Source organism: Hemicordylus capensis, chromosome 13, assembly GCF_027244095.1.
Source record: "Hemicordylus capensis ecotype Gifberg chromosome 13, rHemCap1.1.pri, whole genome shotgun sequence".
Classification (NCBI taxonomy): domain Eukaryota; kingdom Metazoa; phylum Chordata; class Lepidosauria; order Squamata; family Cordylidae; genus Hemicordylus; species Hemicordylus capensis.
The window spans coordinates 7,278,057-7,291,309 of NC_069669.1; the positions used below are offsets into that span (position 1 = coordinate 7,278,057).

The following is a 13,253-nucleotide window of genomic DNA, read 5'->3' on the forward strand; positions in this document are numbered from 1 at the left end:
TTCTTTCCCCCCTCTATCTCTAAAGCAGAGGTCATGCTCGGAACTCATATGTTAAAAATACTGCGTGTGTCACGGGGTGTGTGTGTGTGTGTGTGTGTGTGTGTGTGTGTGTATAGGGGGGTGATGCTTAACTTGCGGGGGGCAGGGGGGCTCCAAAGGCCTTTAGGTCCAGGCTCCAAAATGATCTAGGTGCACCTCTGAAGCCATTTATGAACTTAGTTTTAATCAACCCAATAAAGACAGACACGGCAATGAGGACTGCTGATAAGGAGGGCGCCTGGCTCCCCGGACCAGGCTGACTCATGCACAAGGCAGACACCAGATGACCACCTCCTTCACACACACATACACACTACCTCTATCTGCATCGTCTTGGGCTGGATGACGTGGATTTTGTTCTTGTACCCACACCACACTCTGTCGTAGACCACAGCCATGCAGCGGATAGAATGATGCATGTGGCCCAGATCCATGAGGTGATAGTTGCTGAGGTCCCACTGGCCATCTAGACAGCAGCACACAGAGGGAGGAGGAGAGCGAGCATCAGGACCAGCCTCTGCCTGGATCCAAAGCTAGGGGAGACCTCCTTAGAAGAGGTCACTGGTATCCCCACTGCGGGAACAGGTTCAGACGAAGGCGGCCGAGATGGTGAGGGGTCTGGAAACCAAGTCTCATGACAGGGAGAGGCAACCTTGGCACTCTAGGTATTACGATACTACAACTAGGGATGTGCACAGAACCGGGCAGGGGAATCAATCCATCAACTTGTTTCAGTCATTGACCAAAAACATTACATTACACAAGAGCCAATTGCAATTTACATAAAACATGACAAAACCTGGCCCCTACAATTGTGTACTTAGAATTAACATTTGCTAATAAAAAGACTAAATAAAATTCATCGGAATGTCCTGGAAACCTCTCAAGCAGAGGAGCAATAAGATTTAAACGATCATCCTTGTAAAGTGCACAATGTAGGATAACATGCTCAATAGATTCAACAACACCCAGTCCACAAGGGCAAAGTCGAGGGGAAGTTAGAAGGCAGTGGGGGAGGGTGCACTAAGCCCTCCCACCGCTTTCCCCCCGCCGGCACTCCACTGCAAACCGGTCCGGCGGGGCGGTAGCATCCCTCCCTGCCGCCCTGTCCGCTCCTCGGACCAGAAGTAAGCAGAAGTACCCGGCAACATAGGGACATGAGAAGTGCGCACACGTGCCGGGTACTTCCGCTTACTTCCGGTGAATGAATGAAGTGGCCCCCTGCCCACTGGAGTGATGCTGTGCTGGGGATGGATAGGGCCAGTTACTCTCCCCCATGCTCAATAAAGAGAATCACCACGTTAAAAAAGTGCCTCTTTGCTCAGTTAGTGGTTATTTAGAATATTGATCCATACCTTCTCCACGGTGGAATATAGCCAGAGTCCCATCAGCCAGGGCCACGAGAACACGGCCCTTCACATGCCTGCAACACATGGGGGGGAAAAACCTGTAGGCGGCTGAAGGGTGTGTGTTATCCTTGAGAGGGAAGATGGCCAAGGGGGTGAGGGGTGTTATTCCTCAGTCCAGCCACCATCAGAGGAAGGGCTGCAAAGTCAGAGCACCCTCTTTGCATGAAGAATGCCCTGGGTCAGGGTTTCTTAACCTTGGGCCCCCAGATGTTGTTGGACTACAACTCCCATAATCCCCAAGCAAAAGCCATTGCAGCTGAGGATTCTGGGAGTTGTAGTCCAACAACATCTGGGGACCCAAGGGTAAGAAACCCTGCCCTAGGTTAATGTTAGGTAGACAGCAAGCTGCCTTGCGTTGAGGTAATAACCAGCACTTTGTATTTTGCCCGGAAACATATCGGCAGCCAGTGTAATTGTTTCAAGACAGGCATAATATGGTCTCTCCGGGTTGCCCCAGAGACCAATCTGGCTGCCGCATTCCGAACTAACTGAAGTTTCCGGACTATGTACAAAGGCAGCCCCATGTAGAGTGCATTGCAATAATCAAGCCGGGAGGTTACCAGCTGATGCACCACTGTTTTGAGGTCATCCTCTTCAAGGAATGGGCACAGCTGTCGAATCAGCCAAAGCTGATAGAAAGCACTCCTGGCCATGGCCTCCACCTGAGATACCAGGGTGAGGCCTCGGTCCAGGAGTACTCCCAAGCTGCGCACCTGCTCCTTTAAATTGCAAAAAAAGAAAGGAGAGAGAGAGAGGCCTGTCCTTCATGAATTTGTCCAAACCGCTTATAAAGCCATCCAAACTAGTGGCCATAGCCACATCCCATGGCAGAGAATTCCATCAATTAATCATGCGCTGTGTGAAAAAGTACTTCCTTTTGTCAGCCCTACATTTCCCGGCAGTCCTGGATCTGGAGTCAGAACCTGTCAGCTTGTTTCGAAGCAGAATTTACCGTGATTTCAGCAATCACTCTGCCCATGCTTAAACCCAGCACAAATTTTTCGTTCTGTAGTACAAATTACACATGACCCGACGTGAACTGCTCAGCAAATCAGACAAAGGAGATCTCACCCCTAAGTAGCTGATTCTGCTTTAAACCCATACCAACAACATATCTACTTACACCAAGCTCAGCACCGAATCCTTCAGCTTTATCGAGTGTAAACATTTCTTCCAGTTTGAGACTGCCGAGTGCACATACAACCTGGTTAAGGGGAGAAGATTAAGAGGAGAAAGTAGTTTAGGTTATTTTGTTTAACTACAACTCCCATCACCCCCAGCTCATACAGAGAGTACCAAGGCCTACAGCAGTGGCTCCCAATAGGGATGTGCACGAACAGGTTGGTGCACTCCCAAGAGGAGGGAGGGGGCGTCTCCGCAGGAGGGCACACACATATTGGCCAACTTCCGGTATGATGCAGTTGCAGAGAGGTACGCTGCAGCCCTGCACCAGCGATTTGGGACACAGCACCAGTGGGGGGAAAGCGGCGGGGACAGTAAGGGAACCCTCCTTGCCCCTTAAAGGCCCCCCACCTCTGAACCAGCTCAAACGCCGGACTGCCAAACCGGTTCGGCACTTCGTAAAAGGAACGCCGAACCGATTCGCGCACATCCCCAGTTCCCAACCAGGGTTCCTCCAGATGTTGCTGAACTACCACTCCCATCATCCCCAGTTACAACGTATTGTGGATGGGGATGCTGGGAGTGATAGTTCAGCAACATCTGGAGGAACATCAGGATAGATACCAGAACAGATAAGGGGGTCATTCACACGACCGGCAGGGTGGGCAGGCAGGTGGGGATGGAGGGTTAGGGTTGCTGGTTCGAATCCTGACTGGTATGTTTCCCAGACTATGGGAAACTCCTATATTGGGCAGCAACGATATAGGAAGATGCTGAAAGGCATCATCATCTCAGACTGTGCGGAAGGAGGCCATGGTAAACCCTTCCTGTATTCTACCAAAGACAACCACAGGGCTCTGTGGGTGCCAGGAGTCGACACCGACTCGACGGCACACTTTACCTTTAGTAGGCTGAGCCTAAATTTGAGGGTCCCTGGCAATGACTGCTTCTGCCACTCCAGTGATCTCTTATGTCACAATGTTTTCAACCCTCCTTCCCTTGAACCTTGAGACCCATGCATAGGTGGGGCAGACCCCCAAACCCCCACAGCAGCCCAGAAAGCCTTACCAGCCATTCTGTGCTCCCAGCCACATGGTTGGGGCTGCACTTGTGGTCACCCCAGCTGCATTACCATTGGTCTCTTGGTCCTGCAGCGTTGCACTGGACTCTGTCTTTGCCTGCCCGTTCTCACTGTTAAGACAAAAGAAGGTCCTTCTATGGTCAAAAGACGCTATGGCCAGAAGACATCCATACCCAAGAATGTGTTCCCAGAAGATGCACAGGCATTTTGCCGAAATCTGTGCATTTCCCCCCACATCGGTTCAATAATTGTTCATACACTCTCAAGCACAAACTATGGGCTGGTTCTCACAACTGATCTAATGCAAGTTTTGCGGGAATCTAGAAATCCCCAGGGTGTGCGCGTTCCCATACAGCAACTGTGAAGAATCAGGAATTTCCCCCAAACCCCAATCAGTAGCACACCAAACCCACATGAAGCACACAAGGAACATAGGCAGCTGCCATATATCGAGTCAGACCATCGGTCCATCTAGCTCAGTGTTGTCTACACAGACTGGCAGCGGCTTCTCCAAGGTTGCAGGCAGGAGTCTCTCTCAGCCCTATCTTGGAGATGCCAGGGAGGGAACTTGGTGCCTTGTGCATGCAAACATTCAGGACACTCGTTACTTGTAGATCTGGCATCCGCGGTTTCACATATCTGAGGTCGGGTAATTGGCACAAGAAAAAAAATACACAAGAAAAAAACGGGGGGGAGGGAGGGTTAAATCCACGTATCCATGGATTGCGGGTGGCCCAAAATCACCACTTTAAAAGGTGCCTCTTTGCTCAGTAAACTTTCCAGTTGGAGGGGGCCAAGAATCTTCCTTCTGTTGAGCTCTACAGAATGGGTGGACTCTTTGGAAGAGGTGCATTGTACAAATTCTGAAACAACGGCCAAGCAGGCTCTAAGCAGCATTCCCCTACCTGTTCTGTCTTACAGGTGCCTGAGCGGGGGTTGGATCTGTAAAGACGTGTTCTGTAAGAGGGCCAGGCCGGACCTGAGCCGGCTCCATTTCATTCACACCATTCTCTGGCACCTCCGTCGCTTCTGTTGCTTCTTCAGTGGACTGGGACTGATTGATCTTTCCGTTGCTTACTGCAGGCACCTCACCTAAAGCGGGAAGCAACATGAAGGACAAGGAAGAAGCAAGAGATGGGATGCCCTTTATGGTCAGAATGATTCGAGTTAACCAGCTTCTCCTCCAAAATGGCACCAATAAGCAGAACCGGCAACCATGCAACTGAAGCAGCGAAAGCGGTGGTCAGGCGGACAAAAAGCTGGAAACTGCATCCAGATGCATCGGAGATCAAAACAGAGTAACAGTTTGGAAGAGGTTCTGTAGAGCTTTGGTTTTCATTGTTGGGTCCCCAGATGTTATTGGACTTCAACTCCCATAATCTCCAGGCCCAATGGCCTTTGGTTGGGGATTATGGAAGTCCAATAACACCTGGGGACCCAATGTTGAGAAGTCCTTCTATAGAGTATCCAGCCAAACCCCGTGCTCAATGCAGGAGAGCTGGAACATCCTCTTCCACACAGCTGGCCAACTCTTGTTGAAGACCTTCAGCAAAGGAGCCCACCCACCTCCAAGGTAAATGGTTACATTGTTGGACCACTCTTACCATTACCATTTTTAGCCTACTTTCCAGTAAGCTTATGAGATCACCCAGCATTCCGTGGGTATGTCCACCCGTGTGTCTGTCCCCCTGATCAGTTTTGCAATGCCTGAACCAATATGAACCAAATCAGGTACAGTTGTAGGAACACATAAGGTACGCCTCAACGGTGTAGTTTGTGATGATGTCATCCACCCCAACAAGATGGCAGATGCGTAAACTTTGGAGGCACAAGTATGCTAACTTGTGAACTGCCTAACCAATTTGAACCAGATTTGGTACAGCTGTAGTGAGTGACACATAAGGACACCTCAATGGTGTAGTTTGTAATGATATCATCCAACCCAATCCAAGATGGCGGACATGCAAACGTTTGAGGCGCAAGTGGGCTAGCTTGTGAACTGCCTATCTGATTGGGACCAAATTTAGTCCAGTTGTAGGGACAGTGAAAGGACAGTAGGCAGATCAGTTCTTATTGGAACTTGTTTCTTTTGCCCCCCCCCTTTACTTATTTTTTATTATATCATCCATTTAGGCTATCTTTTTAGTTGAAGTTAAATAAAAAGGGGGATAACCCCACTAAAACAGTTCTCACTATCATTAACAGGACAGGAGAAGTATCCTACTCAAATTTGGGAGCTGTGTGTGCTCCTGTTGTCTGAAGAAGTGATCTTCTGCTAAGCAGCAGCTGAGCTGGAGGGCTCTGTCCTACCCAGCAGCTGTACCCAGCTCTTTTACAAGGCAAGACGAAAAGCTCCCAGACTTGGGTAAGACAGTTCTCCTGTCCTAATGAGGAACACAGGAAGCTGCCTTATACTGAATCAGACCACCGGTCCATCCAGCTCAGTATTGTCTACACTGACTGGCAGCGGCTTTCCAAGGTTACAGGCAGGAGTCTCTCCTGGCCCTGTCTTGGAGATGCTGCCAGGGAGGGAACTTGGAACCTTCTGCACGTAAGCACACAGGTGCTCTTCCCAGATTGGCCCCATCCCCTAATAGGGGTGTGCACGGGACTGGCTGGTTCGAGTCTGAACCGGACCCGAAATGGACCAGGCCAGTTCACTCCGGAACCCCCTCAAACCTCTCCTGGTTCCATTTGGTCTGTGGGGGGAGGTTGCGACATTTTATTATTATTTTATTTTTAAACTCCCCCCCAGGGGGGGAGGTTCTCCAAGGCAGCGGGGGGGGGTGTCCTGCAGAGGTTCCCCCTCCCCCCACCAGCCCCCCATCCATCCCAAACCGTCCCGTTCCCCCCGGTGTGGCAGCCTGCTCAAGGGGCCTCTGTGGCCTGGGTCATTTCGTCGAACTGAACACGTTCGACAACCAACATGTTTGCACATCCCTTTCCCCTAAGAGGAATATCTTACAGTGCTCATATGTAGTCTCCCATTCAAACACAAACCAGGGTGGACCCTGCTTAGCAAAGGGGACCATTCATGCTTGCTACCACAGGACCAGCTCTCCTCCCATAATCAGAACTGTGTGAACCAATCTACTAAACAATTAAGAAGGTTCTCCAAATGTTCTGCTGAAATTTACCCTCCACTCATACCAGTTTTCCATTCTGTCAAGGCCATTTTTGAATCTTATTTTGAAATTAAGCTATCCCGTCCAGTTTTGCGACATTTGCAAATCTGATTACGATTCCTTCTACCTTGCTGTTTCCAGTTTACCCCTTCATCTACGTCACTGGTTAAAATGTTGAAGAGCCCTGTGGTGCTTCACTGGAACCCTTCCACCAAGCTGATGAGGAGCCATTGATGAACATTCTTGCATGGTTCTTCCAAGCAGTTATGAGCTCACCTGTTATCTAGCCTCTGACACAACAGGGGAACTGTATTCTTTACCGTATTTTTGATTTTATGATGCTGAATTTTAATTATGTTTTATATTGGTTTTATTGTTACCCACTCTGAGACCTTTGGGTATAGGGCGGGCTAGAAATAAAAACATAAAACAAATAAAACTTTGTGAAATGGATTATTAAAGGAAAAAACAGAAAAGGCCTCTTGCTCGTGGTGACCGGGGACTTACTCTGTCCTTTATCCAGCACTGGGGTGTCTCCGCGGGAGGAACAATTACTGCTGGGCACATTGCAACGGGTTGCACAGCCCACCAGCGTGATGCCTGCCAAGACACCATCCGTCCCTGATGATTCTTCTGGATTCAGGTCCCCTTCCAGAAATATCTCTCCCGGGGGGTAGTCGCTGTCACAAGCCGCTGCAAGGAGAGGAAAGATTCTTCGGTGTGTGTATAATATCCTAGTGTTGGACTTCGATTAGAGAGATCTGGGTTCAAATCCTGGTTTGGCCCCAAAGCCGACTGGGTGATTTAGGGCCACTCACTCTCTCCGCCTAACCTATACTACAGGATTGTTGCAAAGATAAAAAGAGGTAGCCATGCACACCACTGAGCTTCTTGAAGGAAGTGCGGGATGAAAATGTATAAGAAGGCGGTGCACACAACTGTTAATGGGGTAGGACAAGCATCCTACACAGCTTCAGGAGTTGTGCACACTCCTGATTTTCGGTCATGTGTGAGCAAACAAAGGAATCTGCCATATACCGAGTCAGACCCTTGGTCCATCTAGCTCAGTATTGTCTACACAGACTGGCAGCAGCTTCTCCAAGGTTGCAGGCAGGAGTCTCTCCCTCAGCCTTATCTTGGAAATGCCAAGGAGGGAACTTGGAACCTTCTGCATGCAAGCAGACAGATGCTCTTCCCAAAGCAGCTAACTCTGGATAGAGCACTAACCCCTGCTAACTTGGCAAAGAGGCACCTTTTTAACGTGGTGATTCTCTTTATCTAGCAGGGAGGAGAGTGATTGGCCCTATCCACCCCCAGCACAGTACCTCCAGTGACTGTTGCTGGTGTCTATATTATGTTTATTTTTGTGAGCCCTTTGGGGATAGGGATCCATCTTATTCATTATTTCTCTGTGTAAACCACTTTGGAAATTTCTGTTGAAAAGCAGTATATAAATATTTGTTGTTGTTGCAGCCCCATCCCCTAAGGGGAATATCTTACAATGCTCACATGTAGTCTCCCATTCAAATGCAAACCAGGGTGGACCCTGCTTAGCAAAGGGGACAATGCACACTCACTACCACAAGACCAGATCTCCTCCCATCCACAAGCAAGGAGGTAGGAGGAGCCAAGAGTGATCATGTGTGAGAGAGGAGCTGGAGAGGACAGTGCCATCCGACCCAGCTGCTGTACCTGCACCCAGGTAGAAGTCGTTCCACCCATTTCCTCTCTCCCACACAATCGCTCCCACGCTCCTTCGGCCTAGCTGTTTGCTCACACACGTCCAACAGCTGGAAGCACACACAGCCGTAGCGAATCATCTGGCTTCTAGAAGCTCTGGACTGCTAATGCATCATTGAGCAGGCGAGGTCTGCCAGGACGTTTCCACTCACCTGGGATGCTGGAGATGCAAAGGACGTGGGCATTGCAGACGGTGAACTGATCCACCACCGTGCCCGGTTGGTTGGCATCAATGATCACCACTTTGCTCGTTGACAAGGTGCTTGTGAGTATCCACACTCTACTGGATGTGGCATCCATTTCATGCAGCTCTTTGGCCTGTAGAAGAGTGGAAGGCAGAAGGGAAGCAGGGAGTAATCAGGCAGGGGGTGGTGTAGCACAGGGGCTAACAGACTGAGCTGCAAATCAGGACTTCCTGGTCTGAATCTCAACTCTGCCCATGAATTCATTAGGTGGTCAATCTCCTCTCAGTTTCAGCTCCCCAGATGTAATATGGGGATAAGTTAATATGGGGATAAGTAACTTGCCTAGCACCTTAAGTGGTGCAGTGGGGAAATGCTTGACTAACAAGCAGAAGGTTGCTGGTTCGAATCCTTGCTGGTATGAAACACCTATATCAGTAGGTGTTTCAAACCTACCTTCGGTAGCAGCGATACAGGAAGATGCTGAAAGGTATCATCTTATACTGCGTGGGAAATGGCAATGGTAAACCCCTCCTGCATTCTACCAAAGAAAACCACAGGGTTCTGTGGGCACCAGGAGTCGAAACCGACTCGACGGCACACTTTACCTTTAAATTGCCTAGGGACCAAGAGGTTGTTGGTTCGAATCCCTGCTGGTATGTTTCCCAGATACCTATATCTGGCAGCAGCGATATAGGAAGATGCTGAAAGGCATCATCTCACTCTGTGCAGGAGATGGCAATGGTAAACCCCCTCCTACCAAAGAAAACCACATGGCTCTGTGGTTGCCAGGAGTCGACACTCACTCGACGGCACAACTTTACCTTTACCTTACTTAGCTTGGGGCAGGACCTCAGCTCAGTGGAAGAGCATCTGCGTTGCATGCAGAAGGTCCCAGGTTCAACCCCTGCCAGCAACTCCAAGTACAGCTGAGAAAGATTCCTGCCTAAAACCTCGGAGAGCTGCTGCCAGTCAGTGCTGACAATACTGTGCTAGATGGACCAAGGGTCTGACTCAGTAGAAGGCAGCTACCTATGTTGAAGGGTAGGATATACATTTATGAAATATATGAACAAATCAGATATTGCATCTTTCCCATGAAAAACAATTCTGGTAGACACACCCTAAACATATCAGCAAGAAAAGGAAAAGACAGATATAGACAGCTTTCCTTGCCAACCTTTTTCTTTTCTGGAGAGGTGTGGTTACTCTTGCTGCTCTCTCCTTCCACTTCTCGGTCACAAGTTAGTGGGTCGCATCCTGGATCTGGCTTCTGTCCATTTCCAGTATCCGGTTCCACAGGCTTCCAACCCGTCAAGTTGACGCCAGCTGCGCACCACAGCTACAAATGCAAAGAAGAGATCTAAGAACACAAGAGCAGCCCTGCTGGATCAAGCTCAAGGCCTATCTAGTCCAGAGTGCTGGACCAGGACCGGAAAGACCCGAGTTCGGAACCCCATTCAACCATGAAACTCATTGGGTGGCTCTGGGCCAGTCATGTATATCTCAGCCTAACCTACCTCACAGGGGTGTTGTGAGGGTAAAAATAAGCATGTATTTATTGATACACACATATCAACAATATCAATATCTGAGCTCCTCGGAGGAAGAGTGGGATATAAATGTAATAAATAATAGAATAAAATAAATAAATGCCTCTTGGAAGCCGACAGGCAAAAGATGAAGGCAAGCCCCCACACCAGCTGTTGGTCCCCTGCAACTGGTATTTGGAGACCTCCTGCCTTTGAACCCCATGGTAGCCTAGTAGCCATTGACAGACCCGTCCTCCATCAATTTGTCTAAGCTCTGCTTGAGGTCATTGAAACTGGTGGCAATCATCACATCCCGGGGCAGAGAATTCCAGAGATTAATTATGCGCTGGGTGGGGGGGGAAATCACCTCTAGTGGCACAGTACCTGACGCTGACCAGAACATCACAAACCTCCAAATACTTTTAGAGTCCTGGTTGGCAATCATTAAATGTCCGCAAGAGTAAAAATGCAGCACAAACCCAAAAGGGTCATCTCAACACGTATGTTCTGAGAGAAGATTCACATTCCTGTCAGCCCCAGGGATTCCATGATAAAGAACAATAATGCACAGAGTGTGGAATAGTGTGGAACAGCACAGTTAAAAGCCAGGGCCCCCAAATCAACTGAAGTCAATGCTGATATTGGTCCTTCAATATGAGCAGGGGACAAGAAGAATAACCACAGACCATGCATTTAAGAAAAAAGGTCTTTAAACACACAAGCGCTGCCAGCGGCCCCACCATTGACTGAGATTTGGTTGGCGGGGACAAGAGACAAGGCCTTTTCGGTTGTGGCCCCTCAGCTCTGGAATGCCCTCCCAGAAGAGCTTTGCCATGCCTCCCTGTTTTGTTTTGAAGATCTCAAAACCTACTTGCTCAGAGAGGCTTTTTAATGTTTTACTACAGCCTGGTGGGCTTTTTATTTTAATTGGGTTTGTTTTAATTGTTTTTATTCTACAATGTGCTTCATCTGTTTCATTGTGTTAAATTTTATATTGCTTTTATTGTTGTGAGCCACCCCGTGCAGTATTGTACTGGAGGGGTGGAATATAAACAAACGAACAATTGAGCCTCAGGATGGGAATAAAATACACATGAACTTGACACTCCTCAAGTAAGAATTCAAGGTAATAATTCTGAAAAACCTTACCATTGTAAAAAAATTGTGTATCCACTTCTGCTAAAAAGGGTCCCAAATAGGTGATGCTGTGTTCGGGAAGGTAGAAATCTCTGCTAAAATAAAAAAAATTGTGTGCACATCCCAGAGGTTTACCTTCATGGTTGGGTCCTTCTCCACTAGAGGACGGCAGTATACAGGTACTGGGACATTCTTCATCCGATTGTCTTCCTGGCCACCATTGGGACTCAGCTATTGGAGACAGAAAAAGCAGGACACAGTCAGCACACAACTGGGATGCCATTTCAACCTGCCAAGTGGAAGAAAAACAGGTACAAGCACAGGCGGACCTCGTTATCTGCAGGGGTTCCGTTCCCGAAGATTTCCACAGTAACAAAGCCGCAGATAATGAGGCATTAAGTCTATGGCAATTGGGGGGTTAGGTTCCTACAGGGTGAAAAAATGGCACAAAACAGTGGAAAATGGCAGAAATCAGAGGGAGAGAGTGTTGTGTCATGCTCTATGGGTCACCAGCAATGCCCCCACAAATGCTGAATTTTGCTGATTTTTCAACAAAAAACGGGGGGGGGGTGTCTTTTTTTCTTTTTTACAGAAAAGAGCCACAAAATGGCTCTGTTTGACACAGTGGTGGTGTGATGACTCCCATGGGGGTCGTGGAGGAGGTTTCCTCAGATGAACACCCAGAGCAGGGGGAGCAGGCTGAAACTCTGGTCGACAGCAGAGCCAGAGCTGACAGGCCTGCAGGCCGCTCTGCCTCCTTCCCTCCCTCCTCCTGATGAAGCGTCTGAGGCCACTGAAGTCGAGGTACCTACCCCAGATCCCCAACAGCAACGTTTGGCTAGAGTACAGGTTCAGAGGGAGGAAAGCCGTAGGTTGGAGAGGCTGGCCAGAAGGAAGAGGTGTCCCAGCTCTGGCCGGGCTGCATCTCCCTGACAAGGCCCAGCTGCAGTGATGGGTGGGGTTCTCAGCACACTGCCTATTTAGAGCAGCCTGAAAAGCTGGATCTGTGCTGGAAAAAAGTCTGTGGCGACCAGCCCTACCGTGAGCAACCTTGACCTAGAACTCTGGACCTGTTTGTTGCTGTCTGACCCCGATTCGTGTTCACTCCTGATCCCTGTGGAATTCCCGGTGTTGACTTCTGGCAACGTTTGTGACTACTCTCCATTCCTGTCTGTCAGCTCTCCCTTCCCCTCTGAAAAGAGTGGTTTTTGCAGCTTCTGGGCAATCGGCCAAGGCAGGTCATTGCAGGTGGCTGGAAACGACCTCGGGGGTCATTTCTGACCACCCCAAAACTGTGAAAATTAATCCTTTTTTGTACCATGCATACCGAGGTCAGGTGTCAATTCCCTGACTGCCGATACACGGAACTGCGGATGTCAGGTCCACAATTAATGAGGTCCACCTGTATTCTCCAAGTGGGGGAGGAGAGGTGGTCTTGTGATAGCGAGCATGAATTGTCCCCTTTGCTAAGCAGGGCCTCCCCACAATCAAGCTGCCCATTTAGAACACACTAGAAAATGCCACCACTGCAACTTTCGCCCCACAGACCATACCAACAAGAAACAATTCCTTATCAAACAGAAAGCACTTTCCTGATCAAAAGGTACAGAACGGAAGGAAGGGAAGATCTCAGTGTCTGTTCGTTTCTCATACAGGGTGGTCTCTCCAAGACGGCCACCTGAGTGTCCCCCTCCCGCTGTTCAGTCAACAGATCCTACCTGCTTGTATTTGGCAGGCAAGCTCCACCCACAAGCCTGTAACCGACCATCGTCATTCCTCACGTGCTCCCGGACCTGGCGGTACTGCTCCCGCTTCTGCTCACGACGGGCGGTTGACGTACAGTCACTGAGAAGAGAGGCAACAGTGTTACTTCCCAATCTATGCTT

At 49.2% G+C, this 13,253-nt stretch overlaps 1 protein-coding gene across 23 annotated transcripts in view; it reads right to left on the reverse strand.

Moving 5' to 3' along the window:
* The window catches only part of MAPK8IP3 (mitogen-activated protein kinase 8 interacting protein 3), a 76,975-nt gene that overhangs the window by 12,727 nt on the left and 50,995 nt on the right, over window positions 1–13,253 (reverse strand). For all 23 annotated transcript variants that reach the window (XM_053275994.1, XM_053275992.1, XM_053275990.1 and 20 more), the window contains 10 exons: window positions 13,086–13,212; window positions 11,503–11,598; window positions 9,879–10,040; window positions 8,669–8,834; window positions 7,284–7,469; window positions 4,557–4,743; window positions 3,639–3,761; window positions 2,572–2,652; window positions 1,395–1,462; window positions 357–505 (listed from right to left, as the gene is read on the reverse strand). In XM_053275994.1, the coding sequence (XP_053131969.1) occupies window positions 357–505; window positions 1,395–1,462; window positions 2,572–2,652; window positions 3,639–3,761; window positions 4,557–4,743; window positions 7,284–7,469; window positions 8,669–8,834; window positions 9,879–10,040; window positions 11,503–11,598; window positions 13,086–13,212 (1,345 nt within the window). The remainder of the gene's footprint in view (window positions 1–356; window positions 506–1,394; window positions 1,463–2,571; window positions 2,653–3,638; window positions 3,762–4,556; window positions 4,744–7,283; window positions 7,470–8,668; window positions 8,835–9,878; window positions 10,041–11,502; window positions 11,599–13,085; window positions 13,213–13,253) is intronic.